This window comes from Microcaecilia unicolor, chromosome 4 (genome assembly GCF_901765095.1).
Source record: "Microcaecilia unicolor chromosome 4, aMicUni1.1, whole genome shotgun sequence".
Lineage (NCBI taxonomy): Eukaryota > Metazoa > Chordata > Amphibia > Gymnophiona > Siphonopidae > Microcaecilia > Microcaecilia unicolor.
Window position 1 is genome coordinate 191081620 of NC_044034.1, and position 21544 is coordinate 191103163.

General features: G+C 45.1%; 1 protein-coding gene across 6 annotated transcripts in view; it reads right to left on the minus strand.

Annotated features, from left to right (window-relative positions):
• The window catches only part of USH1C (USH1 protein network component harmonin), a 420974-nt gene that overhangs the window by 66797 nt on the left and 332633 nt on the right, over nucleotides 1–21544 (minus strand). For 4 of the 6 annotated variants that reach the window (XM_030201080.1, XM_030201078.1, XM_030201077.1 and 1 more), the window contains 2 exons: nucleotides 14395–14436; nucleotides 4702–4755 (listed from right to left, as the gene is read on the minus strand). In XM_030201080.1, the coding sequence (XP_030056940.1) occupies nucleotides 4702–4755; nucleotides 14395–14436 (96 nt within the window). Of the gene's footprint in view, nucleotides 1–4701; nucleotides 4756–14394; nucleotides 14437–16294; nucleotides 16358–21544 lie in introns of all 6 variants that reach the window. The other 2 variants (XM_030201079.1, XM_030201082.1) reach the window with 1 other exon arrangement.

The following is a 21544-nucleotide window of genomic DNA, read 5'->3' on the forward strand; positions in this document are numbered from 1 at the left end:
TGTACCATGGGGTGTGCTGAGGCATCCCGCAGTAATTTTGCCATGTGCATACGCTACCAATCCCCCCCCCAAAAAAAATATTTTTATTTTTTGTTGCAGGGGGTCTATCTAGGGGGGCAGAGAGTGAGTGTGTGCTGTCTAATTAGTTAACACAGCTACTTTGGTGTGCACTAATTGATTAGTCCAGGTTTAGGCATGAGTCCCTACCGAAGGGGCTCATGTGCTAATGGCCACATGCTAATGTGAACACTAGTGTGTAGCCATTATTGAAACATTCAGAAAATCAGCCATTTTACCCCAGCAGTAAAAAAGCACTTAATGTGCAGGAATGACCTGCGTAATAAGGGCGTGCTAAGGCCACTTTTTACTGTTGTTTGGTAAAATGCCCTTAATTGCTTAAACCAAAGCATGACAAAAACACCCAGATATAGTCCAAAACCAACCTTGTTCCATTTTCTTATTTCACAGCAAAAACAAAACAACAAAACAAAACAAATGGAAAAGCTATTTTATCCTAACAGAAAAAGTCAGTCCAACATGAAGAGTTTGCATGTGGAAGTAAGGTTGGATTGACGTTTTCTGTTAGGATGAAGCAGCTTTTCAATAACACTAGATAGGAACCTACATAATAACTACAGTAGATAAAGAAAACAAAGACTCTGTATCCTCTTATATAGTAGTCTGGGAGGCATATAAATCCTGGCTTAGGGGTGAAGTAATCAGCTATTCATCTCATATCCGCAAGGTCAACAGCGCTAAATTACTAATTTGGAACAGGAAATTCACCAGCTGGAAGCATCTCTTTATACTTCATCATCCAAGTCTACTCTACATCAGCTTAATTCGCTTAAAATGCAATACAATTCACAGCTGTCGAATATTTCTCATGTGATTACCTTCAAACAAAGTGCTGTATACTATTTAGAAGCAAACAAAGCTGGCAAATTACTTGCAACCTATCTCAAGGGCAGGAAAACGAGCCAGAGGATTGCGTCTGTTAAATCTCCTGCATGATCATCACTAACCTCCTCTTCTCAAATACTCGAGACTTTTGAATCCTATTTTAGGTCACTGTACTCTTCAGAATTTGCAGCTCAGGATACTGAATTCCACTGTTGTCTATCAACATTGCAATTGCCACGCGTCTCGGACCGCCACATCAACCATCTTAGCAAGCCTACTTCCCATGACAAAATTGTTTCTGCAATCAATAGGCTACCTCTAGGCAAAGCGCCAGGTCCAGATGGTCTACCAGTGGAATTTTATAAGGCCTTCTCTTCTTCTATATCAGGTCATCTGCTGACTTATTTTCAAGCGCTGCTAGAGTCTGCTTCTTCAGGCCGCTTTTTGGATGCTAACATTATAGTGCTGCCTAAGCCCAATAGAGACTGCACCCTCGTACAGAATTACAGACCAATTTTGCTTTTAAATACTGACTATAAAATTTATGCAAAAATTTTGTGTTGCAGAATTGAAAACATTGTTCATTCTCTTATACATAGGGATCAAGCTGGTTTCGTTAAATCCAGATGTGGTGCTGACAATACCAGATTACTATGTCATGTTATTCACTTTGCACGGTAAACACGGTAAAGGGACTATCCCATACTGTCTGTTTCTCTTGATGCGGAGAAGGCCTTTGACCGTGTTTATTGTTCTTGAGCAGTTTGGTTTTCCTGAACCTTTTATTCATATGCTACAGCTGCTATACTCCTAACCCTCGGCTCGTATAGTAGCTAATGGAGAAATCTCTAACTCATTTGCTCTGCATAGAGGCACCAGACCAGGCTGTCCCATCAGTGGCGTAGCTAGGTGGGGTGAAGGGGGAGCGGTCGCTCCCCTAAACAGCTGTTTAGAAAAAATGGTGCCTATGTGCCTCAATCCAATAAATATTTTTTTCCTGCTCCCTCCCGAGTCTTTAATCTTTTCCTATCTCTTCTGCCCGCGCTCTCCCGTCCGCGAGGTCACTTTTACTTCCTGAAGCGTTCTTCCTCCGGCACCGGTGATTCACAGTCAGCCTTCTGCCAGCATCCGGGCCTCTTCTCAGGCGCGTCCCATCTCTGTGGAAAACAGGAAGTTGCTTAGAGTAGGCGGGACGCACCTGAGGAGAGGCCCCGACGCTGGCAGAAGGCTGCCTGTGAATCGATTCGCCGGTGCAGGAGGGAGAAGGCTTCAGGGAAGTAAAAAGTGACCATGCAGATGGGAGAGATGGGCAGAAGAGAGGGTGAAGCCAATTTGGGTAATCTATTTCCAGCTCCCCCCCCCCCCCCCCCCCCCCGCAGCCGTTGTTGCCGTTTGGTTCAAAAGAAGTAAACATGATCTGCTGCATACACGTCGTTCTTTATTGTAATCTGCCTTGGGAAGCCTGATGTTAGTTATAAAGATGATAGAATATCCTGAAATTAAATGGAAGTAGAATTAAACTCGCCTTTCATTGGGGCACATGGAATCATATTTTCATCTGTGTTGTAGAAGTTTATCTTTTAGATACACAAATGGATTATTCTGTTTGGAACATGTTTCAGGGGCAAGTGGTTTTATAAGTCAAAATAAAATTAAATATGTTGTTTCATGCAGATCTCTTTTGTTTAAACATAAATGGGCTATAAGCCCCTAATGCAGTCCATTGGTTTTCTTATATTTTGTTCTTATGTTGACTTATACTGTGCCAAAACTGAAAACTCTTATCTCTATCTGGTCGATAATAAAAGGAACACTATCCACCCTAAAAAAGTTGTTTTGTGGCTGTGCATTAGGAATTGTGATATTGAATAAATAAGTGTATTTTTGTGTCCCTAGTCATGCATCCTACGTTTATATAATCCTTTCAAAAAATCCAAGTACTTTAACATTAGTGGAACATAGCCACAGAGGCATGGTATGGTTGCATTTTTAATATGGTAATACTAGGGCCCAGCTAAGGAACAACTTATTTTGAGTTAGTCTTCACTGGACCAAACTTGCTTTCCTTGTGCCATCACTATCCAGCAGGATAGGCAGTGTCTTGAAACGTGGAAGATAAAGGATTTTTTAAAAAACATTTATATCACACATTATCCCAAGCAAAGTCGGATTCAGTGTGACTTAACCAGCCCCTCCAAATGACACACTGATTACGATTTATAACAAATTACTACTCTTCCTATGAAAAGTTATTCTGTTATTATACTTCTTCTGTGTACATCCATATACTGCACAAATCAACATGTTTGAAAATATAAGTGAGAATAAATACAAATGCTACCAATAATAAAGAGTGACAACGTGGATGAAGCAACTCATAAATTTGCTTTCTTTCTTTTGAGAGTACGGCAATGACAGCTGCGCGGGGAAGGGGAAACTGAGACTGGCCTAATTGGTTTTAACATTTTGACATCACTTGGTCTCCTGTCTATTAAAACCTCCTTGAAGCTGCCAGAGGATGGACCGTGAGAGCAGGCCAGGGAGATATGTGGCCCTAAGGAGGATGGGGAGTGCTGAAAGAGACGGGGAAGAAGGTTAACATGGGGAGAGAGAAGGATATAGTAAATGCTGGACAAGGAGGGAGAAGGACACAGTCAATACTGGACAGGGAGAGGGTAGGGACACTGGAACGCAAAGAAGCAATGCTAGAAAAAGAAGAAATGGGGACACAGGGCACTATGGAAAAGGGGGAGAGATAGGGGCTCTACTGAAATGGAGGGGGATAGAGACACAGAGGGGCACTACTGGAAAGGGGGGGGAGATAGGGACACAAAGAGGGCACTACTGGAAAGGGGAGGAGGAGATAGGGACACAAAGAGGGCACTACTGGAAAGGTGGGAGTAGATAGGAACACAGAAAAGGCACTACTGGAAAGGGGGAGGAGATAGGGACACAGAGGGGCACTACTGGAAAGGGGAGGAGGAGATAGGAACACAGAGAAGGCACTACTGGAAAGGGGAGGAGATAGGGACACAGAGGGGCACCACTGGAAGGGGGATATGGGGACAATGGTGAAAAAGGGGTGAGATGGGAGTAAAGAGATAATGCTGGAAAAGGGGGAAGATGGTAACAGGGGTAATGCTGGGAAGATGGGGACACAGGACAATGTCAGAAAAAGGGAGACGTGGGAACACCAGGATAGCAGATGCTAGAAAGGGGGAGATGAGGAGACCAGGTAGGCTTGTGCAGAAAAGGGGTGGGGGGGAGATGGGGACACAGAAAGGGCAGATGCTGAACTTGGGGCAGGATAGGGACAAGGGACACAGAAGGGAGATGCTGGACAGGACAAATAGTGGTGCAGAGGAAAAAAGGATGGTGCACTTGGAGACAGATGTAGAGAAGGAAAGGAAGAAGACAAGAGGCGAGAGAAGAAATGGAAAGGCCAACCTGGAAAAGAATTTGTAAGGCTGACTCATGGATCATGAGTACTAAGCTTAGTACTATGCTTGGTGTATCTCATGGCTTATGCATGCTTCAAGCTCTGATATGTAATTTCCAGCCCCCCCTTTTTTCTTTTTTTCTCTCTCCTCTTCCTTTCTCTTTTCTTTTCTTAATTTAATCATAATCTAGGAAAGGTTTGTTGCTTCTTGAATGTGAGCTCTGGTATTGCCATATATTGTAGAGTGTTGCTTGTTGCTACGTTGTGAGCTCTTGTTTATCTCTGTATTGAAAATCAATAAAAGAAATTAAAACTTAAAAAAAAAGAAAAAAAAAGAAAACTAAGAGTGTATAGTTTACCTTTTTAATTCGCAGTTGTCGTACATCTTTTCCTGCAATCTGATCGTGTGTGAACTTTCCAAAAAAAAAAAAAGGAAAGCAGCAATTATCAATACAAGAAAGACATCACATTCTATATAAAAAAAAATCCTATAGTTTTCCAGTGTGCAACTACAGGACATTCCTAGCATCTCTGACTTCACTAGAATTTTACTCTTTTGCTCCCTTTGGCAATAAAGAATGTTTTAAGCACTGTAGCAATAAGTTTACCTCATCATAGGTGAACCTCCAGTCATATGCTCTCCCCACCCATGTTCAGCATCTCCTTTTCTCTTTGATAGTTTATCTCACTGTCGGACAGATGATCAAAAGCCCTGCGCTGTTCTAAACACCGCTCTAAAAATAGCACTGGAACACTGCGGGGCGTTATTAGACCTATGATCAGAGATAATGACATGCAAATTTAAGCACGTAATTATCTCTGATCATGGGGTAGAAGTGCGGGAGAATTGTGCCTGAGCATGCACTCAGCACAATCCTCCCACACTTGTTTGACAGGTCTGGGCTGTCAAAAGTTCAGACCTCTCAAACAAAGGGGCTGGAGGTCCATGGGACCACCAGACCCCAAGTACCCCTGCCCCGAGCAAGGCAAAACAGGGGCTGGAGATCCGGAGGACCTCCGGTCCTCCAATACCTCCCCAGGTTCAAGGAGGTCTGGAGATCTGGTGGGTCTCCAGCTCCCCCTAACTCCCCTCAGCATTTCTAAAAGGTCCCTGGTGGCCAGTGGGCGACCGATCCCCCCCCCCCCAGCAACATGTCCCCCTGACACTCCCCGACACAGTTCAGGGAGGGCTGGAGATCCGGTGGGTCTCTAGTCCCCACTAACCCCCTAGCATTAACAAGGAGTCCCTGGTGGTCCAGTGTCAGTCCCCTTACCCTCCACTCCCACCATCCTCTACCTTGAGTTGGAGGAGCAAAGTAGCATGCCTCCCTCCTCTTCCTTCGACGCCGCCTGCAAAATGGCGGCACCCAGCCCTGCCCAGTGTATCCTGGGATGCGCTGGGTGGGGCTTCACACCCTATAAGGGAGTTTATGGTGTGAAGCCCCACCCAGCGCATCCCAGGATACACTGGGCAGGGCTGGGTGCTGCCATTTTGCAGGCAGCATCAAGGAAGAGGAGGGAGGCAGGCTACCTCCCTCCTCCAACTCAAGGTAGGGGATGGTGGGAGTGGAGGGTAGGGGGACTGACACTGGACCATCAGGGACCCCTTGCTAATGCTGGGGGTTAGGGGGTCTGGAGACCCACTGGATCTCCAGCCCTCCCTGAACTGTGTCAGGGGGGTGTCGGGGAGACCAGAGGTCCAGCGAACCTCCAGCCCCCCTGTCACTGGGGGGGGGGGGGGGTCGGCCGTCCACTGGGCCACCAGGGACTTTTTAGAGATGCTGAGGGGAGTTAGGGGGGCTGGAGACCCACTGGATCTCCAGCCCTGCTTGAACCTGGGGGGGGGGGGGGTGGAGGCGACCGAAGGTCCGCCGGACCTCCAGTCCTCTGTCGCTGGGGGGGGTCATCGGTTCCTGGGGGGGTTTTGCCTTCTTGGGGGGAATGGGGGCCTGCTAGCATGCAAATACATGATGGACAGGGCTCACCATTCCTCCCCAATGGTCTGCAAACCCTAACACCAGCTCGGAGCTGGCGTAGGGTTTGCCGCAGCCAGCGACCCAATCTTTGGTGCGCTGGTCGCTGATCACTGGGGATGAATAGTTTTAGCATGCATTTGCATGCTATTTACGCTAAGAGCACTGTTTTGCATGCATTTGCATGCTAGTTGCATTCAGAGCCTGCATGTGCGTTGTTTCACGCGCTCGGGAACTCTGATCATGGGGCATTACCAAACTTTTATTTACTCAGGATATCCTTTTTTTGTATTAAGGGGAAAGTTACAATGTTGCAGTAAAATATGGCATTTTACTGGAACTTAAGTTTACCATAGAGTCACTAACATGAAGTAATGCAGTACCCCTACAGTAAAAGAGTAATGCAACTTGCAATCAACCTTGCAGGCTGCATTATTTTGCTCCCTGGGAGCACTGGGGCGGGAGTATTGCCCTTATATTGCAGCCTGACCCTGAGCAGCTGTACTGCAAGACTACAACTAGGGTCATGAGTGCCATTTTGAAACGTGAGGATGGTGGGATAGGAGTGACTGGAGTTTCCTGGACTGCCAATGACTACAAATGGCTAGAAATGTAAGGAGGGGAGACAAAAACTTCTTCAGGTATATTAGTGAAAGGAGAAAGACTATAAAGGGAATTGTGAGACTAAAAGATACAACAAAACGCTATGTAGAAAATGATGAAGAAAAAGCCAATTTGCTAAATAGATACTTTTGTTCTGTTTTCACTGAAGAAAACCCTGGGGAAGGACCGAGAGAGACTGGCAAAAGTACACCTGAAAATGAGGTGGATAGAGCGCCGTTCACGGAAGAGAGTGTGTATCAACAACTTGGAAAGCTAAAGGTGGACAAAGCCATGGGGCCGGATGGGATCCACCCCAGAATACTGAGGGAGCTCAGAGAGGTTCTGGCGGGTCCTCTTAAAGACTTGTTTAATAAATCCTTGGAGACGGGAGAGTTTCCGAGGGATTGGAGAACGGCGGAGGTGGTCCCTCTTCACAAAAGTGGGGATAGGGAAGAAGCTGGAAACTACAGGCCGGTAAGCCTCACTTCGGTTATTGGAAAAGTAATGGAAGCCATGCTGAAGGAAAGGATAGTGAATTTCCTGGAAGCCAATAAGTCGCAAGATCCGAGACAACATGGTTTCACCAAAGGGAAATCGTGCCAAACGAATCTCATTGAATTCTTTGACTGGGTGACGGGAGAATTAAATCAAGGACGTGCTATGGACGTCATCTACTTAGATTTCAGCAAGGCTTTCGACACGGTCTCCCACAGGAGGCTCTTAAATAAACTAGACGGCCTGAAAATAGGACCCGAAGTGGTGAACTGGATTAGGAACTGGTTGACGGACAGACGCCAGAGGGTGGTGGTGAATGGAGTTTGCTCAGAGGAAGGAAAGGTGAGTAGTGGAGTGCCTCAGGGATCGGTGCTGGGGGCGATTCTGTTCAATATATTTGTGAGTGACATTGCCGAAGGGTTACAAGGTAAAGTTTGCCTTTTTGCGGATGACACCAAGATTTCCAACAGAGTGGACACCCCGGAGGGTGTGGAAAACATGAAAAAAGATCTGAAGAAGCTAGAAGAATTGTCGCGTGCTCGAGGACCTTGGCATACTGTCAGGCTTCTTCCCCGGGAGCACTGGGTTCGTGAGCCCATGGGCCACTACCGTGGAGCGGCAGTGGCAGGCAAGATCACCTCCAAGGTAGAGATGAGACAAAACTGGACCGGAACCCCGGACTGGAGTTCTACACCGGAATACACGGAACTGGAACGCACCGGACGGGTGCGCACTGGAGTGGAGCCCGCTGGACTGGAACACACTGGAGGGCCCCACAGGACTGGAACATACAGGAGTGAAACCCGCTGGACTGGAACACACTGGACCTAGGCTTCACCTACGCTTGACCACCTTTCCCCGAGGGTTGAGCCCTCAGGTTCTGGCAGCCGGTAGGACTTACAGGAAAACCCGGAACTGGAACTTGCAAGCAGGAACAGCAGGAATGAAGATCCAGGAGTGCCCCCTGGCACCTAGGCGCAGGCAAGGCTGACAGGCAGGGACTGTCCAGGTTCTGGCAGTCTGCAGGTTTAAACACAATGACTAGTAAACTGTACCTAGGCTAATAGAAACGCTATACCCAGGCAAACCAGTCATACACAAGAAACATACACAGAGCACACTCAGGAGACTTGAAAGCTATACACCAGCTAACAACAAAGCTGTGCCCAAGCTAACAAGTCATGCACTGGAAACAAACACAGAGCACTAGCAAAGCTATACACAGGCTAACAAGCCACACGGTGCCTAAGCTGGCTAGTCTAAACAAACACAGAGCACTAGCAAAGCTATACACAGGCTAACAAGCCACACGGTGCCTAAGCTGGCTAGTCTAAACAAACACAGAGCACTAGCAAAGCTATACACAGGCTAACAAGCCACACGGTGCCTAAGCTGGCTAGTCTAAACAAACACAGAGAACTAGCAAAGCTATACACAGGCTAACAAGCCACACGGTGCCTAAGCTATCTAGTCAAACATAGAAACTCACACAGAGCAAACACTGAAACAGTGTACAGAGCACTCTATACACCAGGGCCCTTAGATGAACAATGCAAAGGCCAGGGCTGTAGTCTCTAAGTGATTAATAAAGCCCTTCCACACCAGAGGCACAGCTGCAGCAATCACCTTGCATCCAAACAGAGGCTTGACACACAGAGCAGTCAGCCCAGCGGGAGCCATCTTGGATACTGGCATAGAGGAGTTGGCGGCAGCCATCTTGGAAAAGGCATAGCCCACACAGGTGAGGTTCAGTAGGGCAATCAGCACACAGAGCCAGAGAGAAACCAAGACAGAGACAGACACAGAGACAAGCAGAAGCCAGCACAGCCAGAAACAGGGTAAGTCTGAGGGTGGTCACGGCCACAGACGTAACAAGAATGGTCTAACGTTTGGCAATTAAAATTCAATGCGAAGAAATGCAAAGTGATGCACTTAGGGAGTAGAAATCCAAGGGAGACGTATGTGTTAGGCGGGGAGAGTCTGATAGGCACGGACGGGGAGAGGGATCTTGGGGTGATAGTATCTGAGGACCTGAAGGCGACGAAACAGTGCGACAAGGCGGTGGCAGTAGCTAGAAGATTGCTAGGCTGTATAGAGAGAGGAGTGACCAGCAGAAGAAAGAAGGTTTTAATGCCCCTGTATAAGACGTTGGTGAGGCCCCACCTGGAGTATTGTGTTCAGTTTTGGAGGCCGTATCTTGCGAAGGATGTTAAAAAAAATGGAAGCGGTGCAAAGAAAAGCTATGAGGATGGTATGGGATTTACGTTCCAAGACGTACAGTGGGGGAAATAAGTATTTGATCCCTTGCTGATTTTGTAAGTTTGCCCACTGACAAAGACATGAGCAGCCCATAATTGAAGGGTAGGTTATTGGTAACAGTGAGAGATAGCACATCACAAATTAAATCCGGAAAATCACATTGTGGAAAGTATATGAATTTATTTGCATTCTGCAGAGGGAAATAAGTATTTGATCCCTCTGGCAAACAAGACCTAATACTTGGTGGCAAAACCCTTGTTGGCAAGCACAGCGGTCAGACGTCTTCTGTAGTTGATGATGAGGTTTGCACACATGTCAGGAGGAATTTTGGTCCACTCCTCTTTGCAGATCATCTCTAAATCATTAAGAGTTCTGGGCTGTCGCTTGGCAACTCGCAGCTTCAGCTCCCTCCATAAGTTTTCAATGGGATTAAGGTCTGGTGACTGGCTAGGCCACTCCATGACCCTAATGTGCTTCTTCCTGAGCCACTCCTTTGTTGCCTTGGCTGTATGTTTTGGGTCATTGTCGTGCTGGAAGACCCAGCCACGACCCATTTTTAAGGCCCTGGCGGAGGGAAGGAGGTTGTCACTCAGAATTGTACGGTACATGGCCCCATCCATTCTCCCATTGATGCGGTGAAGTAGTCCTGTGCCCTTAGCAGAGAAACACCCCCAAAACATAACATTTCCACCTCCATGCTTGACAGTGGGGACGGTGTTCTTTGGGTCATAGGCAGCATTTCTCTTCCTCCAAACACGGCGAGTTGAGTTCATGCCAAAGAGCTCAATTTTTGTCTCATCTGACCACAGCACCTTCTCCCAATCACTCTCGGCATCATCCAGGTGTTCACTGGCAAACTTCAGACGGGCCGTCACATGTGCCTTCCGGAGCAGGGGGACCTTGCGGGCACTGCAGGATTGCAATCCGTTATGTCGTAATGTGTTACCAATGGTTTTCGTGGTGACAGTGGTCCCAGCTGCCTTGAGATCATTGACAAGTTCCCCCCTTGTAGTTGTAGGCTGATTTCTAACCTTCCTCATGATCAAGGATACCCCACGAGGTGAGATTTTGCGTGGAGCCCCAGATCTTTGTCGATTGACAGTAATTTTGTACTTCTTCCATTTTCTTACTATGGCACCAACAGTTGTCTCCTTCTCGCCCAGCGTCTTACTGATGGTTTTGTAGCCCATTCCAGCCTTGTGCAGGTGTATGATCTTGTCCCTGACATCCTTAGACAGCTCCTTGCTCTTGGCCATTTTGTAGAGGTTAGAGTCTGACTGATTCACTGAGTCTGTGGACAGGTGTCTTTCATACAGGTGACCATTGCCGACAGCTGTCTGTCATGCAGGTAACGAGTTGATTTGGAGCATCTACCTGGTCTGTAGGGGCCAGATCTCTTACTGGTTGGTGGGGGATCAAATACTTATTTCCCTCTGCAGAATGCAAATAAATTCATATACTTTCCACAATGTGATTTTCCGGATTTAATTTGTGATGTGCTATCTCTCACTGTTACCAATAACCTACCCTTCAATTATGGGCTGCTCATGTCTTTGTCAGTGGGCAAACTTACAAAATCAGCAAGGGATCAAATACTTATTTCCCCCACTGTATGAAGAGAGGCTTGCTGACCTGAACATGTACACCCTGGAGGAAAAGAGGAACAGGGGTGATATGATACAGACGTTCAAATATTTGAAAGGTATTAATCCGCAAACAAATCTTTTCCGGAGATGGGAAGGCAGTAGAACGAGAGGACATGAAATGAGATTGAAGGGGGGCAGACTCAGGAAAGATGTCAGGAAGTATTTCTTCACGGAGAGGGTGGTGGACGCTTGGAATGCCCTCCCGCGGGAGGTGGTGGAGATGAAAACGGTAACGGAGTTCAAACATGCGTGGGATATGCATAGAGGAATCCTGTGCAGAAGGAATGGATCCTCAGAAGCTTAGCTGAAATTGGGTGGCGGAGCAGTTGGGGAGAAGAGGGGGTGGTGGTTGGGAGGCGAGGATAGGGGAGGGCAGACTTATACGGTCTGTACCAGAGCCGGTGATGGGAGGCGGGACTGAAAGCCCTAGCCGCTTTAGCCCTTCCTCATAGGGAAGTTGACCCATCCCATTTATCATTTTCATCGCCCTTCTTAGTACCTTTTTAAATTACACTATCACATTTATTTTCGAAAGAAGGGCGCTCATCTTTCGACACAAATCGGGAGATGGGCGTCCTTCTCTCAGGGTCGCCCAAACCGGCATAATTGAAAGACGATTTTGACGTCCCCAACTGCTTTCCGTCACGGGGACGACCAAAGTTCCTGGGGTCATGTCAGAGGCATAGCGAAGACGGGACTGGGGCATGCCTAACAGATGGGCGTCCTTGAGCGATAATGGAAAAAAGAAGGGCGTCCCTGACGAGCACTTGGGCGACTTTTCTTGGTCCATTTTTTCTTACGACCAAACCTCAAAAAGGTGCCCGAACTGACCAGATGACTACCGGAGGGAATCGGGGATGACCTCCCCTGACTCCCCAAGTGGTCACTAACCACCTCCCACCCCGAAAAAACAACTTTAAAAACTTTTTTTGCCAGCCTGAAATGTCATACTCAGGTCCATCGCAGCAGTATGCAGGTCCCTGGGGGGGGGGGGGGGGGGGGGAGAGGTATGTGTGTGTCAGCGGAGGCATTTTGGACGTCCTGAACTGCCCCCCCACAGGGACGGCCAAATTTCAAGGGAGTGGAGTGGAGGAGTGGCCTAGTGGTTAGAGCACTGGTCTTGCATTCCAGAGGTGACCAGTTCAAATCCCACTGCTGCTACTTGTGATCCAAAATCCAAATAAATAAAAGGGGGTGTCAGAGGCATTGCAAAGGCATGGACATCCTTCTCAAAGAAACATCCAGGCATGGACATCCTTCTCACAGAAACATCCACATTTTGGACATCCTCAACTGCCGGTCACAGGGACGGAGGCATAGCAAAGGACGTTCTTCACTCATACTCTTAAAAAAAAAAGACGTCCCTGACGAGCACTTGGACGTTTTCACCTGGACTTGTATTGCGCAGAGCAGCCATGCATAATGCCTGGCTGCTCTGCACTGGCTCCCCCTCCTTAGGAAGGGAATCGTGTGCAAATGAGCTAACAGTGAGCAGTTCATTTGCATGTGATTTCCTTCACGCATGCCCGTTCCTTTCCGAATTGTCAAGGGATCGGTAAGAGAAGGACTTTTTCCGTTCAGTTAGTACATCAGTTAGTCCACTGCAGTGCCCCCTAGGGTGCCCGGCTGGTGTCCTGGCATGTCTGGGGGACTAGTGCACTACGAGTGCTGGCTCCTCCCACGACCAAATGAGATGGATTTGGTCATTTTTGAGATGGGCGTCCTCGGTTTCCATTATTGCCGAAAACCGGGGACGACCATCTCTAAGGTCGACCTAAATGTTGAGATTTGGGCGTCCCCGACCGTATTATTGAAACAAAAGATGGCCGTCCATCTTGTTTCGATAATACGGGTTTCCCCACCCCTTCGCGGGGACATCCTGTGAGGACGCCCTCAGGAAAACTTGGGGCGCCCCGTTCGATTATGTCCCTCCACATCTTTTTTGAGATGCGGTGACCAGAATTGCACACAATATTCAAGGTGCAGTAGCACCATGGAGAAATGCAAAGGCATTATAATATCCTCATTTTTGTTTCCCATTCCTTTCCTAATAATATCTAATATTCTATTTGCTTTCTTAGCCGCTGCTGCACACTAAGCAGAGGGTTTCAATATATCAACGATGATGCCTAGATCCCTTTCCTGGTCAATGGCTCGTAATGTGGAACCTTGCATTACGTAACTATAGTTTGGGTTCCTCTTTCCCATATGCATCATTTTGCACTTGCTCACATTAAACATCATCTGCCATTTGAATGCCAAATTGGAAAAGGTGCAGCGAAGGGCGACTAAAATGATAGCGGGGATGGGACGACTTCCCTATGAAGAAAGACTAAGGAGGCTAAGGCTTTTCAGCTTGGAGAAGAGACAGCTGAGGGGAGACATGATAGAGATATATAAAATAATGAGTGGAGTGGAACAGGTGGATGTGAAGCGTCTGTTCACGCTTTCCAAAAATACTAGGACTAGGGGGCATGTGATGAAACTACAGTGTAGTAAACTTAAAACAAATCGGAGAAAATAATTGAACTCTGGAATTCGATGCCAGAGAACATGGTGAAGGCGGTTAGCTTGACAGAGTTTAAAAAGGGGTTAGACGTTTTCCTAAAGGATAAGTCCATAAACCACTACTAAATGGACTTGGGAAAAATCCACAATTCCAGGAATAACATGTATAGAATGTTTGTACGTTTGGGAAGCTTGCCAGGTGCCCTTGGCCTGGATTGGCCGCTGTCATGGACAGGATGCTGGGCTCGATGGACCCTTGGTCTTTTCCCAGTGTGGCATTACTTATGTAATTATGTACTAAATCTCCCAGTCTCATAAGATCCTCTTGTAATTTTCACAGTCCTCTCGCGATTTAACAACTTTGAATAGCTTTCATGAAACATTTTTGTATATTTTCTGTTTCAAGAATTAGGCTGATTTGCGATTTTGGTTACCTGAAAACCAGAGTGAGACAGTGTGTTTGAGTGAGTGTCCATGTGTGTCTGTATTGTGAAGAGTAAACTAGGAGCGGAAATGGATATCTTTGATCCTTGACTGTTTTACCTTATATTCATCCTTTGATACATACCATTGTATATGGATCAAAATCTTCTACATACTTCTGGAAGCCCTGAAAACAAAGTAACCATGCTTAAAAATGTGTACATACAGTTCAGGCAGTGAATAACTGTTAAGACTAGCATTAGGTCATATTTACACACATATTTATTGATGGGTTTCTGCTGGTTTTCAAAATAGGTGTCTGGCTATGTATTCTCCATATGTACAAGATACATGCTGGTAAACATTTTCTTGAATCTAGTTTCAGCAGTAAGATGCATGCTTTTTTTTTTTAGCAGCTGACAGGCCACAGCAAAAGAGGGTTAATTACTAAAGGGTCCTTTAACAAAGCTGCGGCAAAATGTGCCCTTAGCATGCCTTTATGCGGGGTTTTTCCCTGTGCACTAAAGATACTTTTTGCCACAGCCAGAAAATGGCTAATTTCCCATTTTCTGATTTAATGGCCATGCACTAATGTTGCCATTAGTATATGGCCATTAACAAAAATGTGAGTTTGATCCCTTACCGCTACTTATTTTGTGGGCACTAAGGGCTCGTGCATTAATCCTGCATTAATCAGTGCATAGCAATGCTAATGTGCTAACTGATTAGAACAGAAATGCTCACTCTCCACCCCCACAGACACACCCCCTTGACTAAAAAATAAAAAGTATTTTTTAACACGTGGGTAGTGTATGCACATGTGCACCTTATCATGGGACACCTCAGTATGCCCCAAGGTATGCAATTTTAAGCGGCAGTAAGCATGCATTATACATAAAGGACTAGATTCTATAAATGGTGCCTTAAAAAAAATCAGTGCTAAAAATGTTCTTAGGGCTATCCTATAAACCTTGCCTAAAGTTAGGTATGGTTTATAGGATACACACAACTCCCATTCCTGCGACTAAATTTAGTTGTGACCATTTGCACCAATTAAAATCTGGTGTAAATGCCCATGCCTAACTTAGGCATGAATTGGGCATATTTTATAACAGTGCGCATAGATTTTAGGAATGCATAAATTATGCTCCTAAATTTAGGAGTATAAATTTTAGAAGCATAAATTTAGGAGCATAAACTTTGTAGAATAAGGCCCTACCTGCTGGATTCTATATATTGTGCCTAGCGTTCCACGCTGAAATCTAAGCATATCCCATAATAACGTGCGTAACTTAATTCACTTAACAAGCCAATCAGCATTTTTAACAGCACTTAACAAGCAATTATGAGCACTAATTGGCAATAATTAGAATTTATGCACATAACTCACTAAACGTATGATATAATGAACTGCGCTTAAATTCTAAAGTGTGCAGTTCAAAATGGGTGTGGCTATGGGTATTTTGTGGGTGTTCCCAAATTTGTGTGCGTTGTTATAGAATATGGCCCAGTCCGTGTACATCTACACACACGGATTTACGCCACATTTCATTGGTGTAAATGGAGGTGCTTAGTTTAGGCACTGGGATATCAACTAAGCATATTCTATATACGCTTAGGTGGAAATGTTTTCCATGAGGATTTTTTAAGCACCATATATAGAATCTGGCCCTATATGTCTAACTTTATGTATGAGCACTTACACTAGCTAAATGGCTGATGTAAATGCTTATGTCTAGATGTAGGCAGTTAGGCATAAAACTGAATGCATTCTATAAGATGTGCACATAAGTGCCAGGCACACTCCCAACTCACCCATGCCCCTCCTAGGTTCACACCTCCTTGCAGTTGTGCGCTATGGAAACTGCATCCACATTTTATAGAATATACCCTTACAAACTGCAGGAAAGCAGAGCTTATTCTCATGTTTAGTGATCAGGCTGTATTCACCATTCAACCAAGGGAAAAAAACTGAAATTGTAAAAGGCAAAGAAGCAACCACAGCAAAACTTCACACAACAGAAAAGAACATTGGGATTCATTACTTGTTTTTTGTCAGCTCTAAATGATGAATTGCAAACTACCATCCGTTTTAGCATCTCTGGTGACTGCAAAAAAAAACAAACGTTTGCCAAATTCTTCATAAAAATCGACACCACTTCATCAGCAAAGCCTGATCTACTCAACATCATATTCAGTGGCTATATCAAGCACGTTCTTTCAGGAAGTAATTTTTTAAAACTGTGCTGGTGGCTTCAAAATCTATGGGTACATATCCACACAGTTTGCACAATAATTTTCTTTTGAAAACTGCACAAACTAAAGATACCTGCTAAGATTTACACTTCCTTTATTCTGCAGATGCTTTTTACTACTACCACTTATCATTTCTATAGTGCTACTAGATGTACACAGAGCTGTGCAATTGATCATGAAGAGATCTGCTCGGCAGAGTTTACAATCTGATCAAGACAGACAAACAGGACAAATAATGGATAAGGACAAAGAGTAGCAAGATTCCGTAAAAAATCCCAAAGAGTTGCAAGATTCCAAAATCCCAAAGAGTAGCAAGATTCTGTGCAGAATCCCAAAGAGTAGCAAGATTCTGGAATCCCAAAGACTACTACTACTAGTACTTATCATTTCTATAGTACTATTAGATGTATGCAGCGTTGTACACTTGAAAATGAAGAGACAGTCCCTGCTGGACACCACTGCCCTTCCCCACATCTAAATCCATTCTGAGAACACCTCCATGAAACTGTAAGAGTACATATGGGGACAGATTCTATAAATGCCACCTAAAATTAGGCACTGGAAAAAAATCCGAACTCAGTGCTATTTAATAAAGGGCGCTCCAGGATAAGCATCTTTTATTGAATAGAGCTTAGTGTGGATTTCCGTGCCCAGCTTTGGGTGGAGGGACTTATGCCTGCTAAAATCAGGTGTAAGTCCTGGGGCAAAAGTTGTGCAGATCTCCATTATTCTATAACACATCACCTAAATCTTATGAATGCCCCTGACCTGCCCATGCCCCTTAAGCAACCACGCCCTCTTTTGAGTTGCGTGCATTCCAATTTAGGCGTCCATTGTTATAGAATAGCGTGCAGTAAGATCCACATGCAAATCATAATCAGTGGCAATTAAGTGCTTGTTAACTCCAATAATTAAATTATTGGAGATCATTAACTAATTATTTTGTGCACGGATCTGGGATCCACACCCAATTTTAGGCATCCAAGGGATGATGTCGAGCAAGGCATATACTTTTATGTAGGGAGGCCAGTTTTCAGACAATTTACCCAAGTAAATTCACATAAATAAATGGCTTGACAATTGTCCTTTTTTGCAGGCAAGTCTATAGACTAAGTGCTAACATTTAAATGTGTGTTATGTGCATATTTAGGATACTAGCATATATTTATCTGGATTTTGCTCATACCTTTTTTAGTAGTAGCTCAAGGTGAGTTACATTGGGTACTTATCTGTCCTTGGAGGGCTTGCAATGTAAGTTTGTACCGCAGGCAATAGAGGGTTTATTTATTTATGAACATTTATACCCCACTTTTTTCCACATTAAGCAGACTCAAGTAGCTTACAATGTACAGGAATCAATTACAAGGGTTAAGTGACTTGCCCAAGATCACAAGAAGTAGCAGTGGAATTTGAACCAGGCACCCCTGGATATCAAGGCCATTGCACTAACCACTAGACCACCCCTCCACTGCATGTATGTGCACAGTTACGTGCATATATACAAACATGCTGCCTTAAGTGCTATTCTGTGACAACACTTGTAGCATGTATTTGCAAGCAGGGCATACTTGAATGCGCAGCCAACTTACATGTGTAAGTTATAGAATGCTGTAAGTCATGTGCTAACACACCAGTTCTATTGCTGGTATAAGTGATCATGCCTAAATGTTATGCGTGTTAATACCTGATTAGGCTAGTATTTTGCAAATGAAGGAAGCCTCTAACTGACTGATATCCAGCTGGTGGCAGTCAGTGTTTTTATATCTGCCGCCAGCTATTATTCATGGATATTCAATGCTTGGCTATGAATATCCAGTTTTAGGCTGGCTGCTAAAGCTTATATGGTTAAGTGCAATATTCACCTTTAACCACATAAGTTGAACCATTTGAAGATAAGACTGCTTTTTATGCAACCCAATTTAAGCGGTTATCTTATGTGGTCAAGGGCTGAATATTGGCACTTAACTGCATAAGTGCCAAATCCACCCCCGGAATGCCCTCAAGTTAGCCGGTTTCAGCTCAGGCGCTAACCATGAATATTCAGTGGTGCTAACTGATGAATATCAGCGATTAGGTGGCTCTAGGTGATTTAAGTGGGCAGGAGCCTCTCCTGTCCGTTTAAATCACTTTGAATATTAACTAGTAAGTTTCATTATAGAACAGGCTCCTAAAGGGTGCCCTGTTATGGTACTGCCCCCTTGGAGGTAATTCTGTAAGTGGTGCCTCTTTATAGGCATCCCAATGCTATGTGGTGACAGCCTTTTCTATGTCAGTAGGTAGGGCACCTATATGATGTTATACAATACTATCTGTTAACAGGGTTGGCATTAGGGGTGTGCAAATAGGGCAATTGCCCAGGACCCTCATTCCACAGGGGGACCCAAGCCTGCCTGAAGTTGGAGAAAGCACAGCTTGCCAGTGGACTTTAAGGGCTTTTTTGAAGACTGATTAAAGAGGTCTCCTCTCTACCTAAAAGGCGTGTCCTTTAAAAAGAGGAAGGACTGGTTTTGACTGAGGTCTTTTTTTCTCCACTATCTTTCAACAAAGTCCACATTCACCCTTGAATACTTGTGGTTTACTATTGTACAATTTTTTTGAATATTGATTTTGTTACCACATTATTAACTGTGGTTCACCCTTTAAATCGTCCTACATAAAAAAATATTTATTTAACAGATAGTGTGGGGGTATATAGATCGATCTTTTATATTGCTGATCCCTACCTACTTCCTATATAATAATACACATCTCCAACGTTCTAACCTGCCTGGGACCGTGGCTCCCTCGAAGGTGGTCTGCTAGGCAGGCTAGAACGCACTGACGTCGGAGACGTCAGTGACAGCTGATGCCAAGGCAAGGGGAGGAGTAGGGACTCTCTTTCTTCTATGTTTGTGCAGCGCTGCGTACGCCTTGTAGCGCTATAGAAATGCTAAATAGTAGTAGTAGCTGTCAGTGCGCCGCTCCCTGCCACTTCGGAGCAAGTGGCAGGGAGCGGGGCAACACAGACACCCCCCTCACCGCATCACCAAACCACCCCCCCACCTGACGAACATCAACACCGCTCCTCCTCTCCCCCGTGACGTCGCTGCGCTCCTCTGGGGTCTTCCTCCAGGGGCAGTGACGTGCAGGGGAGAGGAGCAGCGGCTGCAGAGATGACAGCCTATGCCAGCTGGCTGTCTACGGAGCACTGTTTCAGGTTTGAAATGTTTTTTGCTTTTTTCTTTTTGTCCAGGCCGCTGCTGCTCAACAGGAGAAGCAACAGCGGCTGGACAGTGTTAGTATTGGCGGCTGCGGGTGACGAGGGGGTTTATGTGCCCGAGGGGGGGGGAGGGGCTTCGGTGATGCACCGAGGGGGGGGGGGGAGGCTCTGGAACTCAAGAGGGAGGGAGGGAGGGGGGATTACCTTGCTAGCGCCCGTTTCATCTGTTTCCGAAATGGGCCTTTTTTACTAGTTATATATAAAGAGCACTCAAAAATGGGTACCAAAGAAATAGGTGCACCCTTTAAAGAATAGTGTGTAGCGCTCATTCCCTCACCTATCGTTAGGCACCAGACTTATGCCTGCTGAAACTTGGTGTAAATGCTGGCACCTAAATTAGACACAATGAGGCAGTATGCTATAAATATATGTGCACTTTTGGAATGCCCCTGACATACCCATAGCCACAACCTTTCTTGAGTTATGTGCTAGTAAAGTTAGGCACAGCCAGATATACACACAAATTTTAATGTGCCAATTAACTTCTATAATTGGTTGTTAGCTCCCAATTATTGATACTAACACTAACCACCCCTCTCACAGATACCAACAACATACCCACAATACACAAGTTCAACAGACTACCCAGATACAATACATCTCACCAAAATAACAACAACCAGAACAATGGAAGAATTACTATACGCGGACAAAATCAATACAAAGGAAAGAAAGGACATAACAAACCCAGACTGCAAGAGAACAGACAACTAACAAAAATCAACACAACTTCGAACCTAACTGACCCCTACCAAACAATTCAAGTGGGATACATAAATGCCAGATAGTAGTCAACAAAACAACAATAATAACAGACTGGATCACGACAGACAACCTCAACCTTCTATTCATCAGTGAAACCTGGATCCACGATCATAAGGACCCCATAATTTTAGACCTATGCCCCCCAGGTTACAAAATCACTCACTGGACAAGGAAAGAAAAAAAGAGGAGGAGGCATAGCACTAATGCATAGATCCCACTTCACCGTAACAACAACAGCCGAGTCCATAACACCCCAACTTGAAATCGCCTCAGTCAGAATCCACCATACAACCTTGCTCGACCATCTAAACGTTGTCCTGTTTTATAAACCACCAGGTAACTGGCATGAATGCCAACCACATCTCATAGATTTCATATCGAACACATGTGTATCTAACTCCAATCTACTTATAATAGGGGACATAAACCTACACCTAGAAGACCCTAACTCAACCAATGCATGTGAATGCAAGGATTTCCTCCAACTATGGGACCTCAACTGGCCAAATATGCAAGCAACCCATGTCAAAGGACACACACTCGACCTCATCACACACAAACTGTCCTCAGATTTAAATCTAAAACTAACATACAAGATGGACAAAATAAACCTATCCCTACAATGGTGAAAAAAAGGCTCATACCACAATCAAGAACGCACAACCTACACCACGAGAGGCCAAATTGACCCTGTAATATTCTGGCAACAGATCTACAAGAATGAATGGACAGCACAAACAGACTCGAAACACTATCTCCTAGATTGGGACAACAGATGCAGTAGCACCACTACAAACAAGAACCTCACGAAGACACAACGCAATACCATGGTTTAACGAAGAGCTGAAAAAAACTAAAAACACAAGTTAGGAGGCTTGAACGAGCATGGAATAAAATAAAAGATGAATATACACTTAACACATGGAAACAAATGCAAAGAAAATACAAATATGCAATAAGACAAACCAAAAGGTCATACTACAAAACCAAAATAGGGCCAGACTACAAAGACACG